Source organism: Neofelis nebulosa, chromosome 16 (assembly GCF_028018385.1).
Source record: "Neofelis nebulosa isolate mNeoNeb1 chromosome 16, mNeoNeb1.pri, whole genome shotgun sequence".
Lineage (NCBI taxonomy): Eukaryota > Metazoa > Chordata > Mammalia > Carnivora > Felidae > Neofelis > Neofelis nebulosa.
Genome location: NC_080797.1, coordinates 55,419,592 through 55,443,063, shown reverse-complemented (window position 1 = coordinate 55,443,063; position 23,472 = coordinate 55,419,592). Strand labels below are relative to the sequence as shown.

The 23,472-nt window shown below is 37.2% G+C and overlaps 1 protein-coding gene across 17 annotated transcripts in view; it reads left to right on the top strand.

Annotated features, from left to right (window-relative positions):
- The window catches only part of SYNRG (synergin gamma), an 87,106-nt gene that overhangs the window by 24,535 nt on the left and 39,099 nt on the right, over nt 1–23,472 (top strand). For 6 of the 17 annotated variants that reach the window (XM_058704209.1, XM_058704213.1, XM_058704208.1 and 3 more), the window contains exons 5-14: nt 575–680; nt 1,217–1,328; nt 8,993–9,295; nt 10,203–10,436; nt 11,347–11,424; nt 14,140–14,336; nt 15,177–15,425; nt 17,803–17,936; nt 22,817–22,935; nt 23,121–23,183. In XM_058704209.1, the coding sequence (XP_058560192.1) occupies nt 575–680; nt 1,217–1,328; nt 8,993–9,295; nt 10,203–10,436; nt 11,347–11,424; nt 14,140–14,336; nt 15,177–15,425; nt 17,803–17,936; nt 22,817–22,935; nt 23,121–23,183 (1,595 nt within the window). The remainder of the gene's footprint in view (nt 1–574; nt 681–1,216; nt 1,329–8,992; nt 9,296–10,202; nt 10,437–11,346; nt 11,425–14,139; nt 14,337–15,176; nt 15,426–17,802; nt 17,937–22,816; nt 22,936–23,120; nt 23,184–23,472) is intronic. The other 11 variants (XM_058704223.1, XM_058704222.1, XM_058704221.1 and 8 more) reach the window with 6 other exon arrangements.

Sequence of the window (23,472 nt, the reverse complement as noted above, 5' to 3'; positions counted from 1 at the left end):
AATGCACATTTGAAGCCCAAACAGTCATGTTACCTTTAAGATTCGTGAAATATTTCATTACATATAAGTTTTAAGCAAGGACAGACATTAGAGAGCCTCTCATTCAACTCTCTAATTTTACATCTAGAGAAAGGACAGTTTAGAGAAATGAAGCGACTTTGTCAGGCCAGATTACATAATTACTAGCAAATGTAGACTTCCTGATGCCCAAAGCATTGTTCTTTCTCCTGTGAGACACTGCCTTCCCAAGTTGGAGTTTTCTTTTTTGTCTACTTGCCTGTTTTTTGAGATTACTTTTGAATGCAAAAGAATTTGTCTCTTCCCCTTCCAAATTAGACAAGGAATAAATTCATGTCTATAATTTAAGCATATATTTTTTTGGACACCTTTCATATATTTTGAAATTAATATATTGGGGAAATAGTATTGTCATAAGAAAATTAGATCTAATTAGCAATGAAGTTGTTAGTTCTAGAAATGTAAGGCAATACTGCTGAAACTGTTAGAAGTACGAATAGAACACAATTGATAATGCCCCTGCAGTTAGTTCTTTACTATGTTGCTTTTCCTTCAGAAAACGATTTGAACAGCAACAGAAGCTCTTAGAAGAAGAAAGAAAAAGACGCCAGTTTGAAGAGCAGAAGCAAAAGCTCAGGCTTTTGAGTAGTGTGAAACCCAAGGTAATCTTTTCCACTGCCACAGCGCACACACGCCTTGCATGTGCCTCATGCTCATTCAGTGGATTCTGTCACTGGGGCACAAGCCCAAGCTTATGCTGTGGTTGGTTGATTTTGCTTTATCTGATTCCACAAGTGAAGAATTCTCCTTTTCCTATAAGACGCTGTATGGTTGAGGAGGGTGGGCTATCAACCATCATCTTCTCAACTCCTTTTTACTACCACTGGTGTTTGTGATCTTTTCTTGGGAAGGTTAATCATGGATCTTGATATTAATTAATTCAGGATACTTAATATCAGTTGTATCCTGAAGTATTTATAAATGGACCTTTTAATATTTTTTGTATTTTATAGTGTTGTTCTATGCCTTTGGTATACTTATAACACTTACCAGTGTTTTTCTGATTCAGAGAATTCCCTATCAGAAGTATGCGGTAAAAATTTTGAAAATAGACCAATCTCTGTACTTTTAATTTGGGAGGATCTAGGATGAAGTGAGACATAAGTGAAGATATATCCATACATTTATTGTCTTCTAGACAGGAGAGAAGAGTAGAGATGATGCTTTGGAAGCCATAAAAGGAAACTTAGATGGGTTTTCCAGAGATGCTAAAATGCATCCTACTCCAGCATCGCACCCTAAGAAACCAGGTAATATTAATTTAAAATTTTCTTTTGGAGGGGCGCCTGGGTGGCTCAATCTGTTGAGCGTCCGACTTCGGCTCAGGTCATGATCTCGCAGTCCGTGGGTTTGAGCCCCGTATTGGGCTCTGTGCTGACAGCTCAGAGCCGGGAGCCTGCTTTGGATTCTGTCTCCCTCTCTCTGCCCCTCCCCGGCTCGTGCTCCGTTTCTCTCTGTCTTTCAAAAATGAATAAACGTTAAAAAAAATTTTTTTTTAATTTTAATTTGGAGGCGCTTGGGTGGCCCAGTCAGTTAACCATCTGGCTCTTGGTTGCAGCTCAGGTCATGATCTCAAGGTTCGTGAGTTTGAGTCCCACATCAGGCTTTGCGCTGGCAGTGCAGAGCCTGCGTGGGATTCGCTCTCTCCACCCCTCCCGCTCATGCACACATGTGTCCTCTTTCTCTCTCAAAATAAATAAAACTTAAAAAAACTTTTTTCTTTCGTTGGAAGGTGATTTTCTGTGTGTTTAATTGACCAATATGTGTGGGTATTATGTCAGTGCTCATCTAATCCTTCAAGCTAAGTGAAGATTTGGATGTTTAAAATTTACAGGGGGTTAAGAATAACATATCATTAATAGGTGAAGAGTTGTCAAATCATTCAGCCAACCAAGTACTTTTTTCTGCTGGTATATATTACATTAATAAATTTTATCCTAAACCCTTATATTGTAGTACCTTTTATAGATGGGATCAGGAGGGAATAATCTAATATTGGCACAGTAACCAGTTCTTGACTTTCTGGGACAGCTTTAACTCTGTCCTATTAATTTCACTTGTTAGATTATATACTCGGATGCAAAGTAAAATATACAGCAAGATTGAAAAGAGAATGGATATTAGGAATCAGATTGAGTTCAGAGAGGAAAAACATAAGTAAAAATGAAAATTTTAAGCTGAATAAGCTAGTCAAGAAGTAATTTAAAAATAGATTTTGGAATGCTGAAACTGAACCCTGCGTGGAACTTAGAAGAAGGAGAAGACAGGAGTGGTCATTGTTAGGGCATGTTCTGACCATAGAGAATGACCTTTTTGGACAACTAGGTGTAGCTTAACAATCTCATTGTTAAATAATAAATTGGTGTTTTGATATTTAAATAGTCTCATGAGTTCAGTCAACATACATGCAGTTAGTTATTCCTTATCCAAAAAAAAAATGTTTTCTGAAACAAACCCAAGAAGTTTCCAGAGTTTCTCCAGTTAGAGACTTAACCTAGGCCTAAAGTATATAAAAAGAGTTTCCAGCCTTTTACCCACCAAAGTCATCTTTTAATCTCCCCCCGTACCATAAAATATTGACTATACAAATTATCACATAATTTTGTACTTATCACATATATAACTGTGAGAGTTTATAAGCCAAAATATGTACCACGTAGGATTAACATAATTCCAGTCAAATGCAAAGAAACATTTGTTTAGCCTTTGCAGCCTTATTGCTTATTAAGTAGGATCCATTTAAAAAATACTCATAGTAGGGCCACCTGGGTGGCTCAGTTGGTTGAGCGTCCGACTTCAGCTCAGGTCATGATCTCACGGTTTGTGAGTTCGAGCCCTGTGTCGGGCTCTGTGCTGACAGCTGAGATCCTGGAGCCTACTTCAGATTCTGTGTCTCCCTCTCTCTCTGACCCTCCCCTGCTTGTACTCTGTCTCTCTCTCCCTCAAAATAAATAAACATAATTTTTTTTTTTTAATACTCATAGTAGCTCTTAGTTTTCCATTACTGCTGTTTTCTACCAGTGCTGCTCTGAGAACCCAAATTGAGAGCTTAAATCCACACTCTCCTAACCATTATTGGGAGGGGTTGGAATTCATTGGATCATAGCTTTTTTTTTTTTTTTAACAAAATTAATTAATTTTGGATACTCATTTTGCATACCTGGAAGCATTAAAGTTTCTATTTCATGGATCTGAAAGAGAAGCATGTAGTATTCCCATTTTTCAGATAAGAACCTTTTTTTTTTTTTAATTTACATCCAAGTCAGCATATAGTGCAATGATGATTTAAGGAGTAGATTCCTTAGTGCCCCTTACCCATTTATCCCATCCTCCCTTTCACAGCCTTTCCAGTAACCCTCTGTTTGTTCTCCATATTTAAGAGTCTCGTATGTTTTGTCCCCCTCCCTGTTTTTATATTTTTGCTTTCCTTCCCTTATATTCATCTGTTTTGTATCTTAAAGTCCTCATTTGAGTGAAGCCATATGGTATTTGTCTTTCTCTGACTAATTTCGCTTAGCACAATACCCTCTAGTTCCATCCACATGGTTGCAAATGGCAAGATTTCATTCTTTTTGATTGCCGAGTAAAACTCCATTGTATATATATACCACATTATCTTTATCCATTCATCCATCAATGGACATTTAGGTTCTTTCTATACTTTGGCTATTGTTGATAGTGCTGCTATAAACATTGGGGTGCATGTGCCCCTTCAAAACAGCACACCTGTATCCCTTGGATAAATACCTACTAGTCCAATTGCTAGGTCGTAGGGTAGTTCTATTTTTAATTTTTTGAGGAACCTCCATACTGTTTTCCAGAGTGGCTGCACCAGTTTGCATTCCCATCAGCAGTGCAAAAGAGATCCTCTTTCTCTGTATCCTCACCAACATCTGTTGTTGCCTGAGTTGTTAATGTTAGCCATTCTGACCGGTGTGAGGTGGTATCTCATTGTGGTTTTGATCTGTATTTCCCTGATGATGAGTGACATTGAACATTTTTTCATGGGTCAGTTGGCCATCTGGATGTCTTCTTTGGAGAAGTGTCTATTCATGTCTTTTGCCCATTTCTTCACTGGATTGGTTTTTGGGTGTTGAGTGATCAGTTCTCCATAGATTTTGGATACTAACCCTTTATCTGATATGTCATTTGCAAATATCTTCTCCCATTCCATTGATTGCCTTTTAGTTTTGCTGATTGTTTCCTTTGCTGTGCAGAAGCTTTTTGTTTTGATGAGGTCCCAAAATTCATTTTTGCTTTTGTGTCCCTTGCCTCTGGAGACGTGTTGAGTAAGAAGTTGCTGTGGCCAAGGTCAAAGAGGTTTTTGCCTGCTTTCTCCTCAAGGACTTTGGTAGCTTCCTGTCTTACATTTAGGTCTTTCCTCCATTTTGAGTTTATTTTTGTGGATGGTGTAAGAAAGTGGTCCAGCTTCATTTTTCTGCATGTTGCTGTCCAGTTTTCCCAGCACCACTTGCTGAAGAGACTGTCTTTATTCCATTGGATATTCTTTCCTGCTTTGTCAAGGATTAGTTGGCCATACATTTGTGGGTCCATTTCTGGGTTCTGTATTCTGTTCCACTGATCTGAGTGTCTGTTTTTGTGCCAGTACCATACTGTCTTAATGATTACAGCTTTGTAATACAGCTTGAAGTCTGGCAGATGAGAACCTTTTTAAAAAAAGACTCCTTCTGTGACATTAGACTTTCATGAATGTTAAAACAACTTAAAGTAGCTAAAAATGTGAAAAAGCTTTACATATAGAAAACCCTAAAGACTACCAAGAGAATGTTAGAACAGGTAAACGAATTCAATGAAGTTATAGGGTACAAAGTCAACATGCAAAAATCTGTTGTGCTTATATATACTAAGAGCAAACTATCAGAGAAATTAAGAGAACAGTTTCATTTACCCTTGAATCAAATAGAATTAAATAGTAATAAAAATAGTAATAAATTTAACTAACAAGGTGAAAGACCTGTATGCTAAAAACTTTAAGACATTGATGAAAGAAATTAAGGAAGACACATACAAAAAAAGGAAAGATGTTTTTGTGCTCATGAATTGGAAGAATTAATTTTGTTAAAAATGTCTTCCAAAGCATTCAACAGATTCAGCGCAATTCCTATCAAATTCCAGTGGCATTTTTCACAAAAATAGAACCATCCTAAAATTTGTATAGAATCTTGAAAGACCTTGAATAGCCAAAACAGTCTTAAGAAAGAAAGCTCAAGGCGTGATGTACCCTGATTTCAAACTATATCACAGAGCTGTGGTAATCAAAACAGTATGATATTGGCATAAAAATGGAAACATAGATTAGTGGAACAGAATAGAGAGCCCAGAATTAAATCCAACTGTACATGGTAAATTAATTTATGACAAAGGAAGCAACACACAAATGGGGAAAGTACAGTCTGTTCAATAAACAGTGTTGAGAAAACTGAACAGCCCATGCAAAAGAATGAAAGTAGAGCACTGTTTCACACCATACACAGAAATGAACTCAACATATATTAAAGACTTGAATGTAAGACCTGAAACCATAGAACTCTTCAATGAAAACATAGGCAATAAGATCTTTGATGTTGGTTTTGGCCATATTTTTTTGGACCTGATTCCAAAATCAAAGGCAACAAAAGCAAAAATAAACAAGTGACTTGGGGCACCTGGCTGTCTCAGTCAATGGAGCATATGACTCTTGATCTCGGGATTGTGAGTTTGAGCCCCACATTGGGTGTAGAGATTACTTTAAAAAATCTTTTTTTTTTAAAATTTTTTTAATGTTTATTTATTTTTGAGACAGAGAGAGATGGAGCATGAATGGGGAAGGGTCAGAGAGAGAGGGAGATACAGAATCTGAAGCAGGCTCCAGGCTCTGAGCTGTCAGCACAGAGCCCGACGTGGGGCTCAAACTCACAGACCGTGAGATCATGACCTGAACCGAAGTCAGACGCTTAACCGACTGAGCCACCCAGGCGCCCCAGCTTTAAAAAATCTTTTTAAAAAACGGGACTGTATCAAATTAAAAAGCTTCTGCACAGCAAAGGAAACCATCAACAAAATAAAAAGGCAACTAGCTGAGTGGGAGAAAATAATTTGCAAATCATAGATCCATAAGGGCTGATATCCAAAATATAAAAAGAACTACAACTCAATAGCAAAAAAAATCTAATGGAAAAAAATGGACAGAGGATCTGAGTAAACATTTTGCCAAAGAAGACATACAGATGTTCAACAGGTACATGAAAAGATGTTCAACATCACTAATCATTAGGGAAATGCAAATCACATTGCAAACCACAATGAGATACCACTTTATACCTGTTAGAATGGCTGGTATCAAAAAGACAAGAAACAACAAGTGTTGGCAAGGATGTGGAGAAAAGGGAACCCTCATGCATTGTCGGTGGGAATATAAGTTGGTGCAGCCACTGTGGAAAACAGCATGGAGGTTCCTCAAAAACTTAAAAATAGAACTACCATATGATCCAGCAATTCCACAAGTGGATATTTATCCAAAGAAAATGAAAACACTAACAAAAAAATATACTCACCCCTATGCTCATTGCATCATTATTTAGCCAAGGTGTGGGGGCAACCTATATGTACCTTGATGAATGAATGGGTAAAGAAGATGTGGTATATGTATACAATGGAATACTACTCAGCCATAAATAGCCAAGGTATGGGGGCAACCTATGTGTACCTTGATGAATGAATGGGTAAAGATGTGGTATATGTATACAACGGAATACTACTCAGCCATAAAAAAGAATGGAATCTTGCCATTTGCAACAATGTAGATAGATCTTGAGGGTATTAGACTTAGTAAAATAAGTCAGACAGAGAAAGACAAATCCCATATGATTTCACTTGTATGTGGAATCTGAGAAAAAAAAACAAACAGAAAAATATAATAGAATGGTAGTTGCCAGGGTGGAGTGGGGAGGTGGGTGAAATGGGTGAAGATAGTCAAGAGGTTCAAACTTCCAATTATAAAATAAGTCATGGGCAAATAAGATGTGGTATGTATATACAATGGAGTATTACTCGGCAATCAAAAAGAATGAAATCTTGCCATTTGCAACTACGTGGTTGGAACTGGAGGGTATTATGCTAAGTGAAATTAGAGAAAGACAAATATTATATGACTTCACTCATATGAGAACTTTAAGAGACAAAACACATGAACATAAGGGAAGGGAAACAAAATAATATAAAAACAAGGAGGGGGATAAAACATAAAAGACTCATAAATATGGAGAACAAACAGGGTTACAGGAGGGGGTGTGGGAGGGGGGATGGGCTAAATGGGTAAGGGGCACTAAGGAATCTACTACTGAAATCATTGTTGCACTATATGCTAACTAATTAGGATGTAAATTTAAAAAATAATTAAAAAATTAAAAATTAAAAAAAAGAAAAAATAAGTCATGGGGTTGTAAGGTACAGTATGGGAACTGTAGTCAATAATATTGTAATGCATATTTGAAAGTTGGCTTAAAGTTCTCATGAGGGGAAAATTTTTTGTAACTTTGGTGAAATGGTAATGAGACTGTGGTGATCATCTCACAGTGTTTACTAATATCGAATCACTGTGTTGTCCACCTGAAACTATAATGTTATGTGTTAGCTGTACCTCAACAGTAATAAAAAGGGCAGATTGAGAGGTACTTAGTCCAGTTTGAATCTGGATGTGGATGATGGAAGGACAGAGATGGAGATAGGGATGATGTTGCCTTTATCTGCCTATGTGTAACTCTAGTTTTTATGTATTAGTTTTTAAATATTTATTTATCTTGAGAAAGAGGTAGAGAAAGAATCCCAAACAGGCTCCGCACTGTCAGTGCAGAGCCTGACGGAGGTGGGGAGGGGAGAGGGAGGGGGGATCTCATGGCTGGATCTCATGAACTGCGAGATCGTGACCTGAGCTGAAATCAAGAGTTAGACAGACGCCTAACTGACTGAGCCACCCCAGGCACCCCTCTATGTGACTCTAGTTTTTTAAAGTTGCTTTTTTTAAATTTTGTGGATTTCGAAAAAATATGAAGAAGCAAAAATGATATTGTTAAATGATGCCCCTGTAGAGAAGGTTTATTACATAAGTAAATCTCACATTTAACAGTAAAAAGCCCCAATGATGTTGATAGACATTAGAGCCAAAGATCTTTTAAACATAGTCCTCATTCAGGGTTTACTTTCTTAAAAGGACTGTTGAGTTGTTTGATTTAGCTCTTTATGGCATCCTGATTTTGATGCTTTTTATAATATCACCTTGGTAATGTGTGTAATATTCTTTTGTAATTTTCATTCCTCATGTGATAACTTCACTGATGTGAACTACATATGCAAAGTGTATGGATTAGTCATGATACATCAAAAATGACAAGTATGTATCATGCATTGTTTGTGACTGGCATAATTAATCATCAGAGTATATATTTGTCCAAAACATATTCAGCAACATATAGGTAGATTTTCTAATATATGGAACATATTGGTTGAGAGGATATTATGCAACAGATCACTTGGGTGTCAAAAGTAATCACCACTTAAAAAAAAAAAAAGTAATCACTACTTTCATGTAAATTACTAGTGGTCTCAGAGGAAAAAAGTGGTATTAACCTAATAAAAGAAGGAAAGAAGTTTTGAGTTTTACATTTTTCTGTTTTTGAACAAAATGCAAAATAGCTATAAAACTGCTTTTTGAAAAGAAATGAATTGTGTGTAAATAGCCATCAAAGTGTTTTTCATTCACTTAATAATTCCATTTGGCTGTCATTACATGTTATTTCTTGTTCACTTCTGTTATTCATGTTTCAGTATATTCTTTTGGGATTGTACTGCATCTTAATTTCTTTTTCCTTGTTGATTTTCATTTCCGTGTGTTTCATTGCCATTTTCCGTTTTGCAGATTATCCCACACCATCTCATTCTACTAAAACTGTCTCCCCATCACCTGCCTTTCTTGATGAAGAAGAATTCAGTGACTTTATGCAGGGGCCCGTTGAAGTTCCCACATGTGGTCCTTCTTCCACTTCCCAGCCTTTTCAGTCTTTCCATCCCACCACCCCATTTGGCCAGTTGCATACACAGAAGGCTGGAGCACAGCCTCTCCCTCCAGGTCAGATTCCAGTGTCTTTTGCCTTACATGGTGTCCCTGGGCAAATTCCTTCTTTCTCTACTGCTGCAGCCTCATACAATGTACAGAAAGCAGGTAACTCCTAGAATGTTAATGAAAGTATTCTTAAAATAATCTAGGATAATTTACTTCTCTTATATAAGTAGAGTAATACACTGATGTTGGTAAGGAAATGTGTACCGGAATATATGAGTACTATTGAAATTCACCAAAATAAGAATATCGATTTTTTAATTCTGGGAGCTTCACATTCTGGAAAAATGATTTAAAACTTTGGCTCCTAAATTAGGAGCTATTTAAATCACTTTCGAACTTTAAAAGCAAACTGATTTCTACATGAGATTTCTCTTGTTTGGGAAAATCACCAATATTTTGTTCAGAGTAACGAGCCAAGAAGAGTTGCTTTAGAAAGTGCTCTCTGGTTCGGTGGTAGAGCACTTGGGGGTCAGATGCCTGGTTCTCCATTTATTGTCAGTGTGTCCTTGGACAAATTTTGAAACTGAACCTCAGGTGTATCACTTGTGAACCAAAGGGGATGGGAGGCACTAATACACTGCTTCTTGAGACATTGTGCTGAGAAAGATTGTAGCAGATATGGACTTAGTCCAAACTTCCTCAGTTGGCAGATGTAGAAACAGACCCAGAGGTGATGTTACTGGCCAGGGGCCTCCCTAGCCGTGAGGGGAAGTGTCTCTCTGGTGTAAGTCACCAGATTTCTAAGGTAGTACTCCTTCCACTATACCGTTCGACCTGCTGGCTTACAGAATTCCTGAGAACCAAAGTAGGTAATGATGTTTTAAGTTCTCTAAACTCTCTAAAGCCTTTCAGGTCCTATACAAGTGTGTGGTGATTGGATTATTTCAAAAATCTACATTATGTGTGGCAGGGTCTACCCTTTAGAACCTGGGGGTGGAAATGGATGATTCAAAAAAATCAGAAATTTGCAATTATATACAAATAATCCTTCATGCTGTTTGTTTAGGCCCTTCCTTGGAGGAGAAGCTCCTAGTATCTTGTGATATAAGTTCATCTGGGCAGGAACAAATTAAATTAAATACCTCTGACGTTGGTCACAAAGCCCTAGGCCCAGGTTCCAGTAAGAACCATCCCAGTTTAACGGCCAAAAACGGGGGTGCTATAGATGGACGTGTAAGTGGTACCACCATTGCAGAGGCAGAAAAGACTTCAGACCAAAACCTATCCATTGAAGAGAGTGGTGAGCTCATGAAATATTCAGCCAAAGTTTATTTAACCAAATATCGCTCAAATGCTAACACCTTAAGCATTAATCTTAAAATGAATGCTGCTTGATTTTTGCTAATCAGTATTGTGCTTAAAATATTTTTAATGCATTCCTTTCTCCAATTAACCCCTACGATTTTGCTCTGAATTCTTTCCACAGTTATTCCTTTTAAAAATGTTTGATAACCAGTTTTTTTAATCAGAATTATTCCTGATTTAAAATTTCTTTTCCTTTTATTTTATAAAAGCTTTTTCCTTTCTTACACTTTCTATTCTTCCATAAGGGTTGAAAGTTAAAATTTAACTGGAAAAGTCACCAATGAGAATATGATTTTGCTTCTGTGAAATAAATCATACACACTGCTGCCTAAAAGGTCCAAATTTTTATAAACTTAGCTTGCAGAGATGAATTAGAATTTGGGCAGCCTAGGAGGCAAACTTTTGGAGGATATTTTACTGAACAGAATAAAAAATCCTATATGTCCAAGGCAGCAGTGTCATATTCAGGTGGAAAAAAGTCAGAGTGTACAAAGAAATATTATTAAAAGCTGCAGGTAAAGCTTGAGCAATTACATTTTTTTACATAGGTAATTTTTAAACCACCAGCTGTCATGTTTTCTTCTTTAATTTGTAACACACATGAAATGGTGCAAGCCTTGTATGATTCAGAATATTGATTTGGTACATCTTAGGGGTTTTTTTTGTTTACTCTTTAGGACATAGTTAACGTACAAGAGAAATTTAGAAACCAAATATTTTCATTGTATTGGTGACTTTTTTTTAGTATCTCCAGCCAGCGCTCTTATAAAAAACAGTGACTCTGCGATTTCCCCATCTTCTGCATGGACTGTTATGTACATTAAATAATGTTTCTTATCTTCTAGGTGTGGGAGTATTTCCCTCACAGGATCCTGTTCAGCCCAGAATGCCGCCTTGGATTTACAATGAGAGTTTGGTTCCAGGTAAAAAAGCTACTTTGTCTAGGATTCCCATCTGGATATTTTGCTTCAGATGTTGAAAACGTAGTTGTGAATATTTACTGTTGTGATTACAAAATATGCAGAAGAAATTTTTACTTTTTTCTTGTTTATTCTTTTCTGAAAGAGTACAGAAAATTAAAAAGGATCCAGTATTTAAGACAGCCTTATAGGTGAAATGGCTATATAAATGTAGGAAAAATGTTTTGCTTTAATGTTTTATTAGCCATCATAGACTTTTATTTCTAAAAGCTTTCCCTAGATTTACCATGCTTTAAAAGATATGGTTATTGGGGTGCCTGGATGGCTCAGTTGGTTGAATGTCCAACTCTTGATATTGGCTCAGGTCATGATCCCCAGAGTCATGGGATCACGCCCTGTGTCAGTCTCCACATTGAGCGTGGAGCCTGCTTGAGATTCTCTCTCTCCCCCTCTCTCTTGCTCACACATGCACATGCTCTCTTTCATGCATGCGCTCTCTAAAATAAAAAAAAAAAATTATTATAAATAAAAGATTATTATTTATTTCATAGATTATTAATAACTTACCAATAATAGTATTAATACATTTAATGCAATTTTATGAACTCTTGGTGATTATATATTTTAAAAATCTATTCTTATGACTTATCATGTAATATATGAAGTGAAAGACTAAGTGGCATCTTTTTCAGTCAACATTGGGAGGTGATGTTTCCTTTTCTCTTTGTAGAGATTATTAACTGTTGAGCCAATAAAATCACGAAGGTGCATATTTTGTGATAGTATTCAGTTGATACCAGAAAATAGTCTAAGCCATGGCTGATGTGAATACAGTAATGACTATTACAGCAGCATATGTTAATCAGTTTTAATATATTGTGTCTTGTTCATTTTGCTCTATTTTGCCAATCCCTTGAAATCTAAAGGTAACTTTCATCAGATCTTTGGTTTTCTAGATTGATCATTAGACTAAAGTTGTTCTATGCTTGATTAAATAAAAGTCATGCAAGGGTCCCTGAAATTCTGTTTGGAAAAAAACCAGTAATATCTACTTTACATCATTATCACATACTCAGTTGAAAGGCTAATTTCCCCAAATCCTGTGAGACTTCAGCTGTACATAAAACAATAGGTTTTCTTCCAAGTGCCCATTAGATAATTTGCATCATCTTCTTCTCTGTCTTCAAGCCAAACAAACAAAAAGCCAGATCTGGTAAATTTTGGAGTTCTGTCCATTTTCTGCCAGCTTATATTCATTTTGTACCCTCCTTGTGAACATACATGCACACATAGTTTCCTAGCCAAAATATGTGTTCTTATGGCCAGCCTACTAACCTATAATCCATATTTAAATATTGGATGTAGGGGCACCTGGGTGGCTCAGTCGGTTGAGCGTCTGACTTCAGCTCAGGTCATGATCTCACAATTCATGGGTTCGAGCCCTGCGTGGGGCTCTGTGCTGACAGCTGAGAGCCTGGAGCCTACTTTGGATTCTGTGTCTCCCTCTCTCTCTGCCCCTTTCCCGCTCACATGCTGATTGTTTCTATCTCTCAAAAATAAACAAACATTAAAAAAATTTAAATTTGAATTTCAGGTAAATAGTAAATTATTAATTAGTATAGAAGTGTGTCCCATGCAGTATTGGCGTCCTAAATTTTATATGACAACCTCGTCTCTAATAGCCTTTCCCAACTTGTCCTTTGGAAACCCCATTTTATTGTGGAAAAACTCCCAACAGTCCCTTCCTTTTTTCAAACATGTATTCTGCTTTCTCACCTTTACTGAAACTGCCTTTCTCTGAAGGCTCTATTCCCATAGCACCTTACCCAGTGATGTTTTCTCTCACAGACTCTGACTGGGGCAGGAGATAGGTGGTATTGGTATAATTCTTGCCTCCCCACCACTGTTTTCAAACTATTCCCACCATCATTATTCTACAACTTGTCTTTTAAAGCATCTAGGGGTGCCTAGGTGGCTCAGTCAGTTGAGCGTCTGACTCTTGGTTTCGGCTCAGGTCACAATCTCACGGTTTGTGAGTCTGAGCCTTGTGTTGAGCTCTGCAGTGGCAGTGCAGTGCCTGCTTGGGATTCTTTCTCCCTCTCTCTCTTCCCCTCACCTGCTTGAGCTATTTTTCTTCTCTCTCTCTCTCAGAATAAATAAATAAACATAAAAAATAAAGTCCAAAGCATCTGTTTATACCACCTCCATTTTAGTGTTGTTACTATCCTCTCCTGAATTATAAGACTTTCTCTGACCTTTGGCCCCAAATCTTCATTTTACCACGCTCCATCCTGTCTTCTAAGCTCCAGACCCTAATTATATTGGATATTTCCAATTGAATGATCTTTATAGCAGTTCAAACCCTGACACATTTTCAGTTCTATTAAAGCAGTTTGACCTAAGATTATTCTTTTAAAAAAAATTTTTTTTAATATTTGTTTATTTTTGAGAGAGACAGAGCATGAGCAGGGAAGGGACAGAGAGGGAAAGAGACACAGAATCCAAAGCAGGCTCTAGGCTCTGAGATGTCAGCACAGAGCCCAACTTGGGGCTTGAACCCACGAGCTATGAGATTATGACCTGACTCGAAGTAGGACACTTAACAAACTGAGCCACCCAGGCAACCCAAGATTATTCTTATATAAGCAACAATGACAACAGAAAATAGCAATCACTTATAATATGTTTACATTTGTAATCTGGTCTTTCCTTTGATAGATGCCTATAAGAAAATTTTAGAAATCACAGTGACCCCAACTGGAATAGATACTGCTAAACTTTATCCCATTCTGATGTCATCTGGACTGCCCAGGGAAACTCTTGGACAGATATGGGCCTTGGCTAATCGAACTACACCTGGCAAACTTACTAAGGAAGAACTTTATACTGTTCTCGCCATGATAGCGGTAACACAGGTAAGACACTGTTTCTTTTTTTTAAAATTTTTTTTTTTTTTAACATTTATTTATTTTTGAGACAGAGAGAAACAGAGCATGAACGGGGGAGGGTCAGAGAGAGAGGGAGACACAGAATCTGAAACAGGCTCCAGGCTCTGAGCAGTCAGCACAGAGCCCGATGCGGGGCTCGAACTCACGGAGCGCGAGATCGTGACCTGAGCCGAAGTCGGACGCTTAACCGACTGAGCCACCCAGGTGCCCCAAGACACTGTTTCTTAAGTTAGATCAAATAACTTTTCAATATAAATCCTTTTGACTACAACCATGTAGAACTCCTTGTATATTAAAGTTTAGATTATTTTTAGGATACAGTACTTCAAAAATGTACAGTTTGCATCATGCACATGCTAGTAAAATGTTCCTTTGTTTAAAGACTATTAAATGTATTAACATTCTCTGACCTAACTGTATCCTTTATGAACTTGAAAGTTAGTAATAGATGAAATGACTCTTTATGTTTTTGAAGTCCTTGTTTAAAATTCCTTAAAGTGTTCTTGATCTGCTAGCAATTTTTGTCATAATACAGAATCACTTTAAATGATTTGATTATAATGAATTAACCAAACATGTCAGAGAGTGCATTGCCACAATTGTTATATGTCATCCATTTCTTTGCCTGATACTAGGTCTACGTTAACCTTGTAAGTTCTTTTCTTATATCAAATTCATGAGTTTTGGGAGTCAGAGTGGAAACATACCAGGATTACAGATTTTACACTTAGGTCTCTCTGCTGGATTTAGACTGTATGTGGTTTGCAGTCCCCTAAAATGTTTCCATTTTCCTTCTGCTCTGTGTAGAGAGGTGTTCCTGCCATGAGTCCTGATGCTTTAAACCAATTTCCAGCTGCTCCTGTTCCAACTTTAAGTGGATTTCCTATGACTTTGCCTACTGCGGTGAGTCAGCCAACTGGGATGTCTTCAGGCCCTGCCGGCTCCATACCCCTCAACCTTGGACAGCCGGTCATGGGCATTAACCTTGTTGGACCAGTTGGGGGAGCTGCAGCCCAGGCTTCCAGTGGCTTCATGCCAACTTACCCTGCGAATCAGGTAAATGCAGAAGCTATATGTATTCCAAAGAATCCCTGAAAGTGAATCTGGGCAGCTTTTTTCCAAGGATGCAGAGAAGATTGCTGTATTATGATGGACATTGGAGGTGAAATTAGGCAGTATTAAAATAATACAAAATTTAATTTTTTATTTAAAATTTTTTTTTTCTTTTTAATGTTTATTTATTTTTGAGACAGAGAGAGACAGAGCATGAATGCGGGAGGGTCAGAGAGAGAGGGAGACACAGAATCTGAAACAGGCTCCAGGCTCTGAGCTGTCAGCACAGAGCCCGACGCGGGGCTCGAACTCACGGACGTGAGATCATGACCTGGGCCGAAGTCGGACGCTCAACTGACTGAGCCACCCAGGCGCCCTAATTTTTTATTTAAAAAAAAAAAGAAATTTCTTAAGCCTTAAGAGATTTGAATTTTGGCTAGAAGTTTATAGTTCTTTATAGTATATACGTTTTAAACATCAAGCTTAATAAGGTTAACTAAATTCCTAGACTGTGTCTTTTGGGGAAGCTACTAAACCTGAAATTTAAATGCTTCCATTTATTTTTCACTTCTCAGATTAGCAAAAAATTTAGAAAACATAATGTTTAGTGAAAATGTGGGGGAAAATAGTTTGTTGGTACAGCCTTTTTGGAAGGCAGGTTTGGTAATAGCTACCTAAATTCTAAATGTCTGTATCTTCTGACCTAGCAGTCACACTATTAGGGATCTATCCTACAGAAATAGTAACTTAAATTAGCAAAAATATGCAAAGATATTTGTTATAGCATTGTTTGTTAGAGTAAACAGTTATAAATAGCTTAATGTCCATCAGAAGAAGGAAGGTTAGGGGCTCCTGGGTGGCTCAGTAGGTTAAGTATCCAACTTCGGCTCAGGTCTTGATCTTGTGGTTTGTGAGTTCAAGACCCTCATCAGGCTCTATGCTGACAGCTCAGAGCCTAGAGCCTGCTTCAGATTTTGTGTCTCCCTCTCTCTCTGCCCCTCCCCTGCTTACACTGTCTTTCTTTTTTTTTTTTTTTTTTTTTTTTAAATTTTTTTTTTTCAACATTTTTTATTTATTTTTGGGACAGAGAGAGACAGAGCATGAACGGGGGAGGGGCAGAGAGAGAGGGAGACACAGAATCGGAAACAGGCTCCAGGCTCCGAGCCATCAGCCCAGAGCCTGACGCGGGGCTCGAACTCACAGACCGCGAGATCGTGACCTGGCTGAAGTCGGACGCTTAACCGACTGCGCCACCCAGGCGCCCCTCACTGTCTTTCTTTCTCTCCCTTTCCCTCTCTCTCTCTCTCTCAAAAATTAAATAATAAACATTTTAAAAATTTAAAAAAAAAAAGAAGGAAAGTTATGGGGCACCTGGGTGGCTCAGTTGGTTAAGCGTCCAGCTCTTGATTTTGGCTCAGGTCATGATCTCATGGTTCATGGGTTTGAGCTGAGAGTGCAGAGTCTGGGATTCTCTCTCGGCCCCTCTACCGCTCATGCTCTCTCTCTCATACTCTCAAAATAAATAAATAAACATTAACAAAAAGAAAGGTTAAATAAAATTTGCTTCATTAATACAGTGGTAAACATTTGATTATTAAAATGAATGAACTACTACATGTGCAACGTGGAAAAGTCCACTTTATAGATATTATTATATCTTTTTAAAGAGCGGAACAATGTAGTATAAACTCATTTTTTAATAAAACAAATGAACTATTCACATTACTTACTTCCAGATCATGTGATTAGGAGTCAGTGTTCACTGTTGACTTTATACATACACATGATGGATTATAACAAGCTTGCATTACTCATATAATTTACATCATGTATAAAATGTTTTTTTAAAGATGGCGGTAATCTATTAAATGTAATTTGTCTATTTAAAAATTGTATAGATTAGTTCTTTAAACAGTCTTTTACAATTTGTGCAAGAGAGTATCTAAAAATTCAAGACAGATTCTTGTCCTAGATACTTGAATTGGTATTATATCTAAAGTGCGTTTTTTTTTTTTTAATTTTTTTTAATGTTTATTTATTTTTGAGAGAGAGAGCATGAGCAGGGAAGGGGCAGAAAGAGAAGGAGACACAGAATCTGAAGCAGGCTCCAGACTCCTAGCTATCAGCACAGAGCCCGACGCAGAGCTCGAACCCTCGAACTGAGAGATCATGACCTGAGCTGAAGTCGGATGCTTAACTGATTGAGCCACCCAGGCGCCCCTAAAGTGCATTCTTCTAAACTTAGGCAGTCACACCTACCTAATATAGGTACCTAAATGGGAAGATTTAAAAGGTAATTTTTGAGGTTGACAGTTATGAATTTGTTAGTTACTATTTTATCAATTCAGTCTTTCTATTTAAATGTCCTCTACAAATCTAGGTGGTAAAACCAGAAGAAGACGACTTCCAGGATTTTCAAGATGCTTCTAAGTCAGGATCCCTTGATGATTCATTCAGTGATTTCCAAGAGTTGCCTGCTTCTTCAAAAACAAGTAATTCCCAGCATGGAAGCAGGTAGAAAAGAGCTGAATATAGTTAACATTGTATTTAATAATTGAGAAAGAGGCATCAATAGTGAGAAGCCTAAGTAAGAAAATTAAGACTTCTTACTCTCATGCTTTCCTTGATTATTCCCTCTTTATTCATACTTGTACCTTTGAAACTTTTCTCCCCTTAGTCCACCTAACAATTGAGCACCCCCATTTCCTCCCAGTATACACCTGCTTGCTAATATATATATATATATTTTTTTTTTTAAATTTAATTTAATTTTTATTTATTTATTTATTTATTTATTTTGCCTGTCCTAAACCTGATTATAGTAGAGTGCACCTTTGCAGTGATGACTTCATGTACTTGTAGCAAATGCAAGCCTTTGGCTATTTAGGCAGGGGAACATAATTTGATATTTTTGTAATATAATGTACTGCTGATTCTCCACAGAAATCCTAACTCAGAAATCTAAATATGTCGCCAATACTTTCCATCATTTTTTAAAAGTTTTTAGATAGTACTTCTTCCACAGAGTAGAATATACCAGACTTTGAGCAAGCAATATGAATTTCTTCAGTTATTTTTGGAACTTGTTTTTGTCAGGATACATGCATCATTTTTCTTATGTTCCTTGTTTGTGCAGTATCATTCATCTTTTCCATTTTAACGAAATGAGTATCTTTTGACGCTTCCTGCATGTACACTGTAACAAGAACCAAGGGATAGGCATTATAGGGAATGACACATAGAAACATTTGAGTGGTGGGACTATAAAGTACTGGGATTTCCAAGCCCACTACACCAGCACACACATGTTGACCTGATAGACACGTAATATTTTTCAGATCTTTTCCTTTGAATAAAATGTGTAAGTTCTGCTATCTATAACATATCTGAATGACCCAAGGCATCTCACATTACCTGCATAAAATTAGATTCATTATTTTGCTACTCAGCTAAATAAAAATTTGTTAAATTACCATTCCCTCCCTTGGTGAATCATGTCACCATGTCCAGTCACTAAATCAGAAACATGCTATTTATTTTTGGCTCCTCACTCTCTCCTTTAACCACCATCGACTCTGTACTCTCTGCTTGCCATGGAAAAAGGCTATGTCTGATCTTGCTCCTGCCTAGTCTCTTGACTGTTGCCCTTTCCCTACAGCTCATGTCCCAACCATGCCAGAGCAACTCCAGACTAATGCTCTTTCAGGCTTCTGACCCTTTACCTTCTTCAATCTGAAATTCTCTCTGTAGTTAATTCTAGTTCTATTTCAAAAATCAGTTTAACATAGGAAGTTTTTACTAACCTCACCACTTCAGTCCCCACCTCAAAGATGAGGGCCACTTACTGCCCTGGTGCATTATGGACGTCTGTGCCCTGATTATAATTACTGGTTTATCTGACTCTCTGTCTCACTTGGCTGTCATTCCTGAAGATAGTCTTTCATGGCTACATATGTAGTACTTAGCCATGATATATAATTAATAAAGGTTTGTTGGGTGAATGTGATGTAGCATGAAGGTTATAAACCAGATTGACCAAATTAGTGGTTTACTCCTCTGGAAAAAAACAGTAGATGGAATTGAAATTTGGGCATAGAAAGTTGTAAGATGGTGGCCAGACTGAGATATATGGAATATTAGCAATTTTGTGTGGCATTATCTCCACATAATAGTTTACTTTCATACACATACTTTGTAGACTTGTTTTTCAGTTCTGACTTGATTACTTCCATGCTTACATGAAAACATTTTGCTCATGTCTAAGAATCCACATTCACTGTTTATTTATTCATTCAAAAACATTTACTTACCATCTGCTGTATGCCAGACATTGGGGTAGGCACTAGAAATACAGAAGCAGAAAGCACAGTTCCTGCTGTAAAGAAGCTTAGTTTTATCTCAGTATTTATATTATCTGATGAAATTCTCTTCGAATTGGTCCCTCAGTGTGTGTGTGTGTGTGTGTGTGTGTGTGTGTGTGTGTGTGTACATGTATAATGAATTCCCTAGTTTATGATCTGTAATGCATATTATGAGTTTATTTTAAGGGATATTTATTAAATCGTGGTATAAATAGCTGAGCTTAAGTGAGACTGCTTTGGGCAGCTTTTTAAAGCAAAAAATGGGCATTATTTGTCAGAGAAGATGAAAAGGCAAGTATGGTGTTAGAAGTAGGCTGGAGTAGAGAGTATTGTTAGTCTGTGAAAAAAATCTCATTAGTTAAGGGCAGCACCAATGTGGGATGTCTTAGGATTTGTGACGTAATCTGTCAAGCATTTTAGAAATAAGAAGTGGCATGATGAAAGTGATCTTGCTACTGTGTGGGATAAATTCAGCTGCCATAGTAATCCTGTTGTGAGATGTTGAGGTGTACTCTGGGTTTAGAGTTAGGCACTGAAAAGCGTGCGTGTGAGAAATTGGTCAGGCTCAGGGTTGAACTGGATATCAAAGGAGAAAGAGCACTTGAGCCAGCATGAAAGGGGATCTGGAAGTCAGCAATGTCTTTCATTTATCCATCCAGAAAATACTTACTGTGTGCTGGGCACTGGGGAGCTTAGAACAATAAACATCACAGATATGGGGCACTGATAATAAAACAGTTCACAAAGAATTAAGGTGTAGTAGGGGTTTGAGTTGGTTAGTTTCATTTTACTTTTTAAATGGCTGTATTTAGTGTGGCGTCTGTCCAGTCGGATGGGAGCCCCCAAATGCCAGGCAATGATCTGGTGGAAGCTGGTGATGTGGGGAGGTGAAAGGATTCACCCAAAGATAGTTTACTGAATACACTGCAAGGGAGGGGCAGGCAAGACTGCAAAGGAGAGACCATCTGCCAGGAGGCAGTGGGTGGGGGCCGTTTTTAAAGGGGGAAGAGGAGTAGTTATGGCTGGTGAAGAATGGAATTTGCCCTTTTTGGTAACTGTGCCTGCCTGGTTGTAAGTAGCCCATTGGTCCCTTAGGGCCTATAGATAATTTGAGGTGGTCACCCCATGGGCATGTCTATTCAGCCAGGTGGTCGCTGTGGGTCCTTTTGCCTTGATCAAATTTCTATCGCTCACGCCTGTTTTCTAAAATGTCTCTACATTTAGCAGGGTAAGCAACTAAGTAAAAGCATCTACTACAGCCACACGGAGTGATTGTAAAACAAATGGATTCACTAGAGAAAAAGCAAATACTTTTTTTTTTTTTTTGGCCAAATTCTCTTAAGGTTCTTAAATTTTAAAACAGTATGCCTCCTCACTGAGTACCTTTCATTAGTATTAAAGAGTAGAAGTAACAGTTCTCATGTTTGGAATAGATAACTACTTTATATAACTGGCATAAACACTGTCATGGTGATTACGGTTTTTTGGGTTTTTTTAAATAACTTCAGGGAACTAGAATGAATTACTCATTTGTAATATGCATAAAATTACAGTCTGAGTCTGCTCTTTTTTGAGTGGAATTTTATTTTGTTGACTTCCGTCAGTATTTCATTACCTTGGAGTTCCTCTATTTTTTTTCCAATTCTGAAAAGAATTTTAAACAATAATAATCAATTAAATGTCACATTTAGTAGAAGATTTTACCAATGGGCTTTATAAGACCACAACTAAAGTTGGCTATTCATGAAAAACAAATTGATTGTTCAACTTTGTGATGTTTTTTCTCAAATATTAGTTACTTTTATTTATATGTAACATGCTGTTCAATGAGTTGTAGTTTAATTACTTATGAAACTTAAAAATCCACCTATGATGTATAGGCGATGACCTGTTTGTCAAGATCAAATATGTAGCAACTATTTGGTAGTGATGTGAAATTCTAATATTTGATACACTGAGTCCTAAAGCACTGTGGACCTCCATTAGCATGCCTGTGCAAGAGCTGGGTTTTTTACCTTGCTTGTAGGCTCCTGATAAGACGATTTAAATGACTGTGGAAAGATTTTTGCTTCAGGGCAAAGAACTCAATAGAAATCCATTTCTATAACTTGTGTGTGTGGTATTGAATGACACAAACTAGTGGGGGAAGGTAGTCATTCATATGTAAAGTTGTTCTTCCAGGGAGCTGCCTGGGTGTGATAAGGAGGAAAAAAAAGGCAATGCTTTTATAGTATGTGTTTAAGCCATCCAAGAATTACCCACACAGATACTACTCATTATACTATTTTTCCATCCAGCGAGAAATATGTCCACAGGCAAAAGTATCTTTATCTAATTTTGAAGTGATTGTTGTTTTGCTACAAAGATAGCTTCTGGAACCGCTGATGTGATCCTTGTAAAAATGTAAATTGTATTAACTCCACCGCTGTTTATCAGATGTGTGAACTTCTGCCAGTAAGCAATGCAATAAGATCAAATAAGAACAATTTACATCCTGGCTTGAACAACATTTCATAAATAGATTTTTATCTTAACTATTCCACCTCTGCATTCTGAACCCATTTTAAAGAATGATTTGTACTAAGGTTAACATAATTTACTCTAAAATATTGGGTTTACATATTTGGAACAGTTTACTTTTCCAGTGTTACGGACCTTAAGTTAACATTCTAGGAGGTCATCATTCTATGAGAATCTATTTCCAGTGCCATTCCAATTGTTTTCGTGGTTTACAAAGATGATTAGATGGTCAGCATCGGTCTGACCCATCTTGAAATAATCAAGATTTGATTGAAATCTTGAAATAATCAATAATCAATAATCCCTCTCACATGGGAGGTATTTCAATATATTTTCCCAAGAGAAAGGGTTTAAACCTCTGTGGTGAATATATATAGTTTCTGAGTTTTAAGGCAGGGAACCATGAATTTTAATCAGGTACCTACTTGCCATTTTAATTCTAAGCTCCTACTTGATGATAAGGGAAGGATTCAATGTTCTAGTCATTAAGAAATATTTCATTTTCCCTTTTAGTGCCCCTTCTTTGTTGATGCCCCTTCCTGGCACTAAAGCATCAGCTTCGATGGATAAGTATGCTGTGTTTAAAGGAATTGCAGCTGACAAATCCTCTGAAAGTAACATTCCATTTGGAGGTAAAAACACGTTGTCAGTTCATAAACTTATGAATGTAAACCTTTTTAATGGTGGCCTTTTATGAGAAATGTATAAAATGCTTACACCACTTGTCAAGTATGTGCAGTTAACCCAGTCCGCCTTATTTCCTTGAGTTTTAATCTCAAGTTTCATATTCTTAATAGACTCTGTCTTTTCATCATAGAGCCTGGTGATAAATACAGTGCTTTCAGAGAACTTGAACAGACAGCAGAGGGTAAAACTTCAGGTAAGTTTTTGATTCCTTAAATGGATAAATTTCAATTTTTAAAAAATTGTATTCATTTATTTTTAAGTAAACTCTACACCCAACATGGGTCTCAACCTCACGAGCCGGAGATCAAGAGTCATGTGCTCCTCTAACTTAGCCAGCCAGGCGCCCCTCAGTTTTTAATAAAAGATATTTTTGATGATTCTTTCAGGGACACTCCTGAACATGTCTTTATTATATTGTGTGGGTGAGGTTTTTTGGCTTTGTGCCTCTGGAAATTACAAGGAAACAAAATATGGTTTAGTTA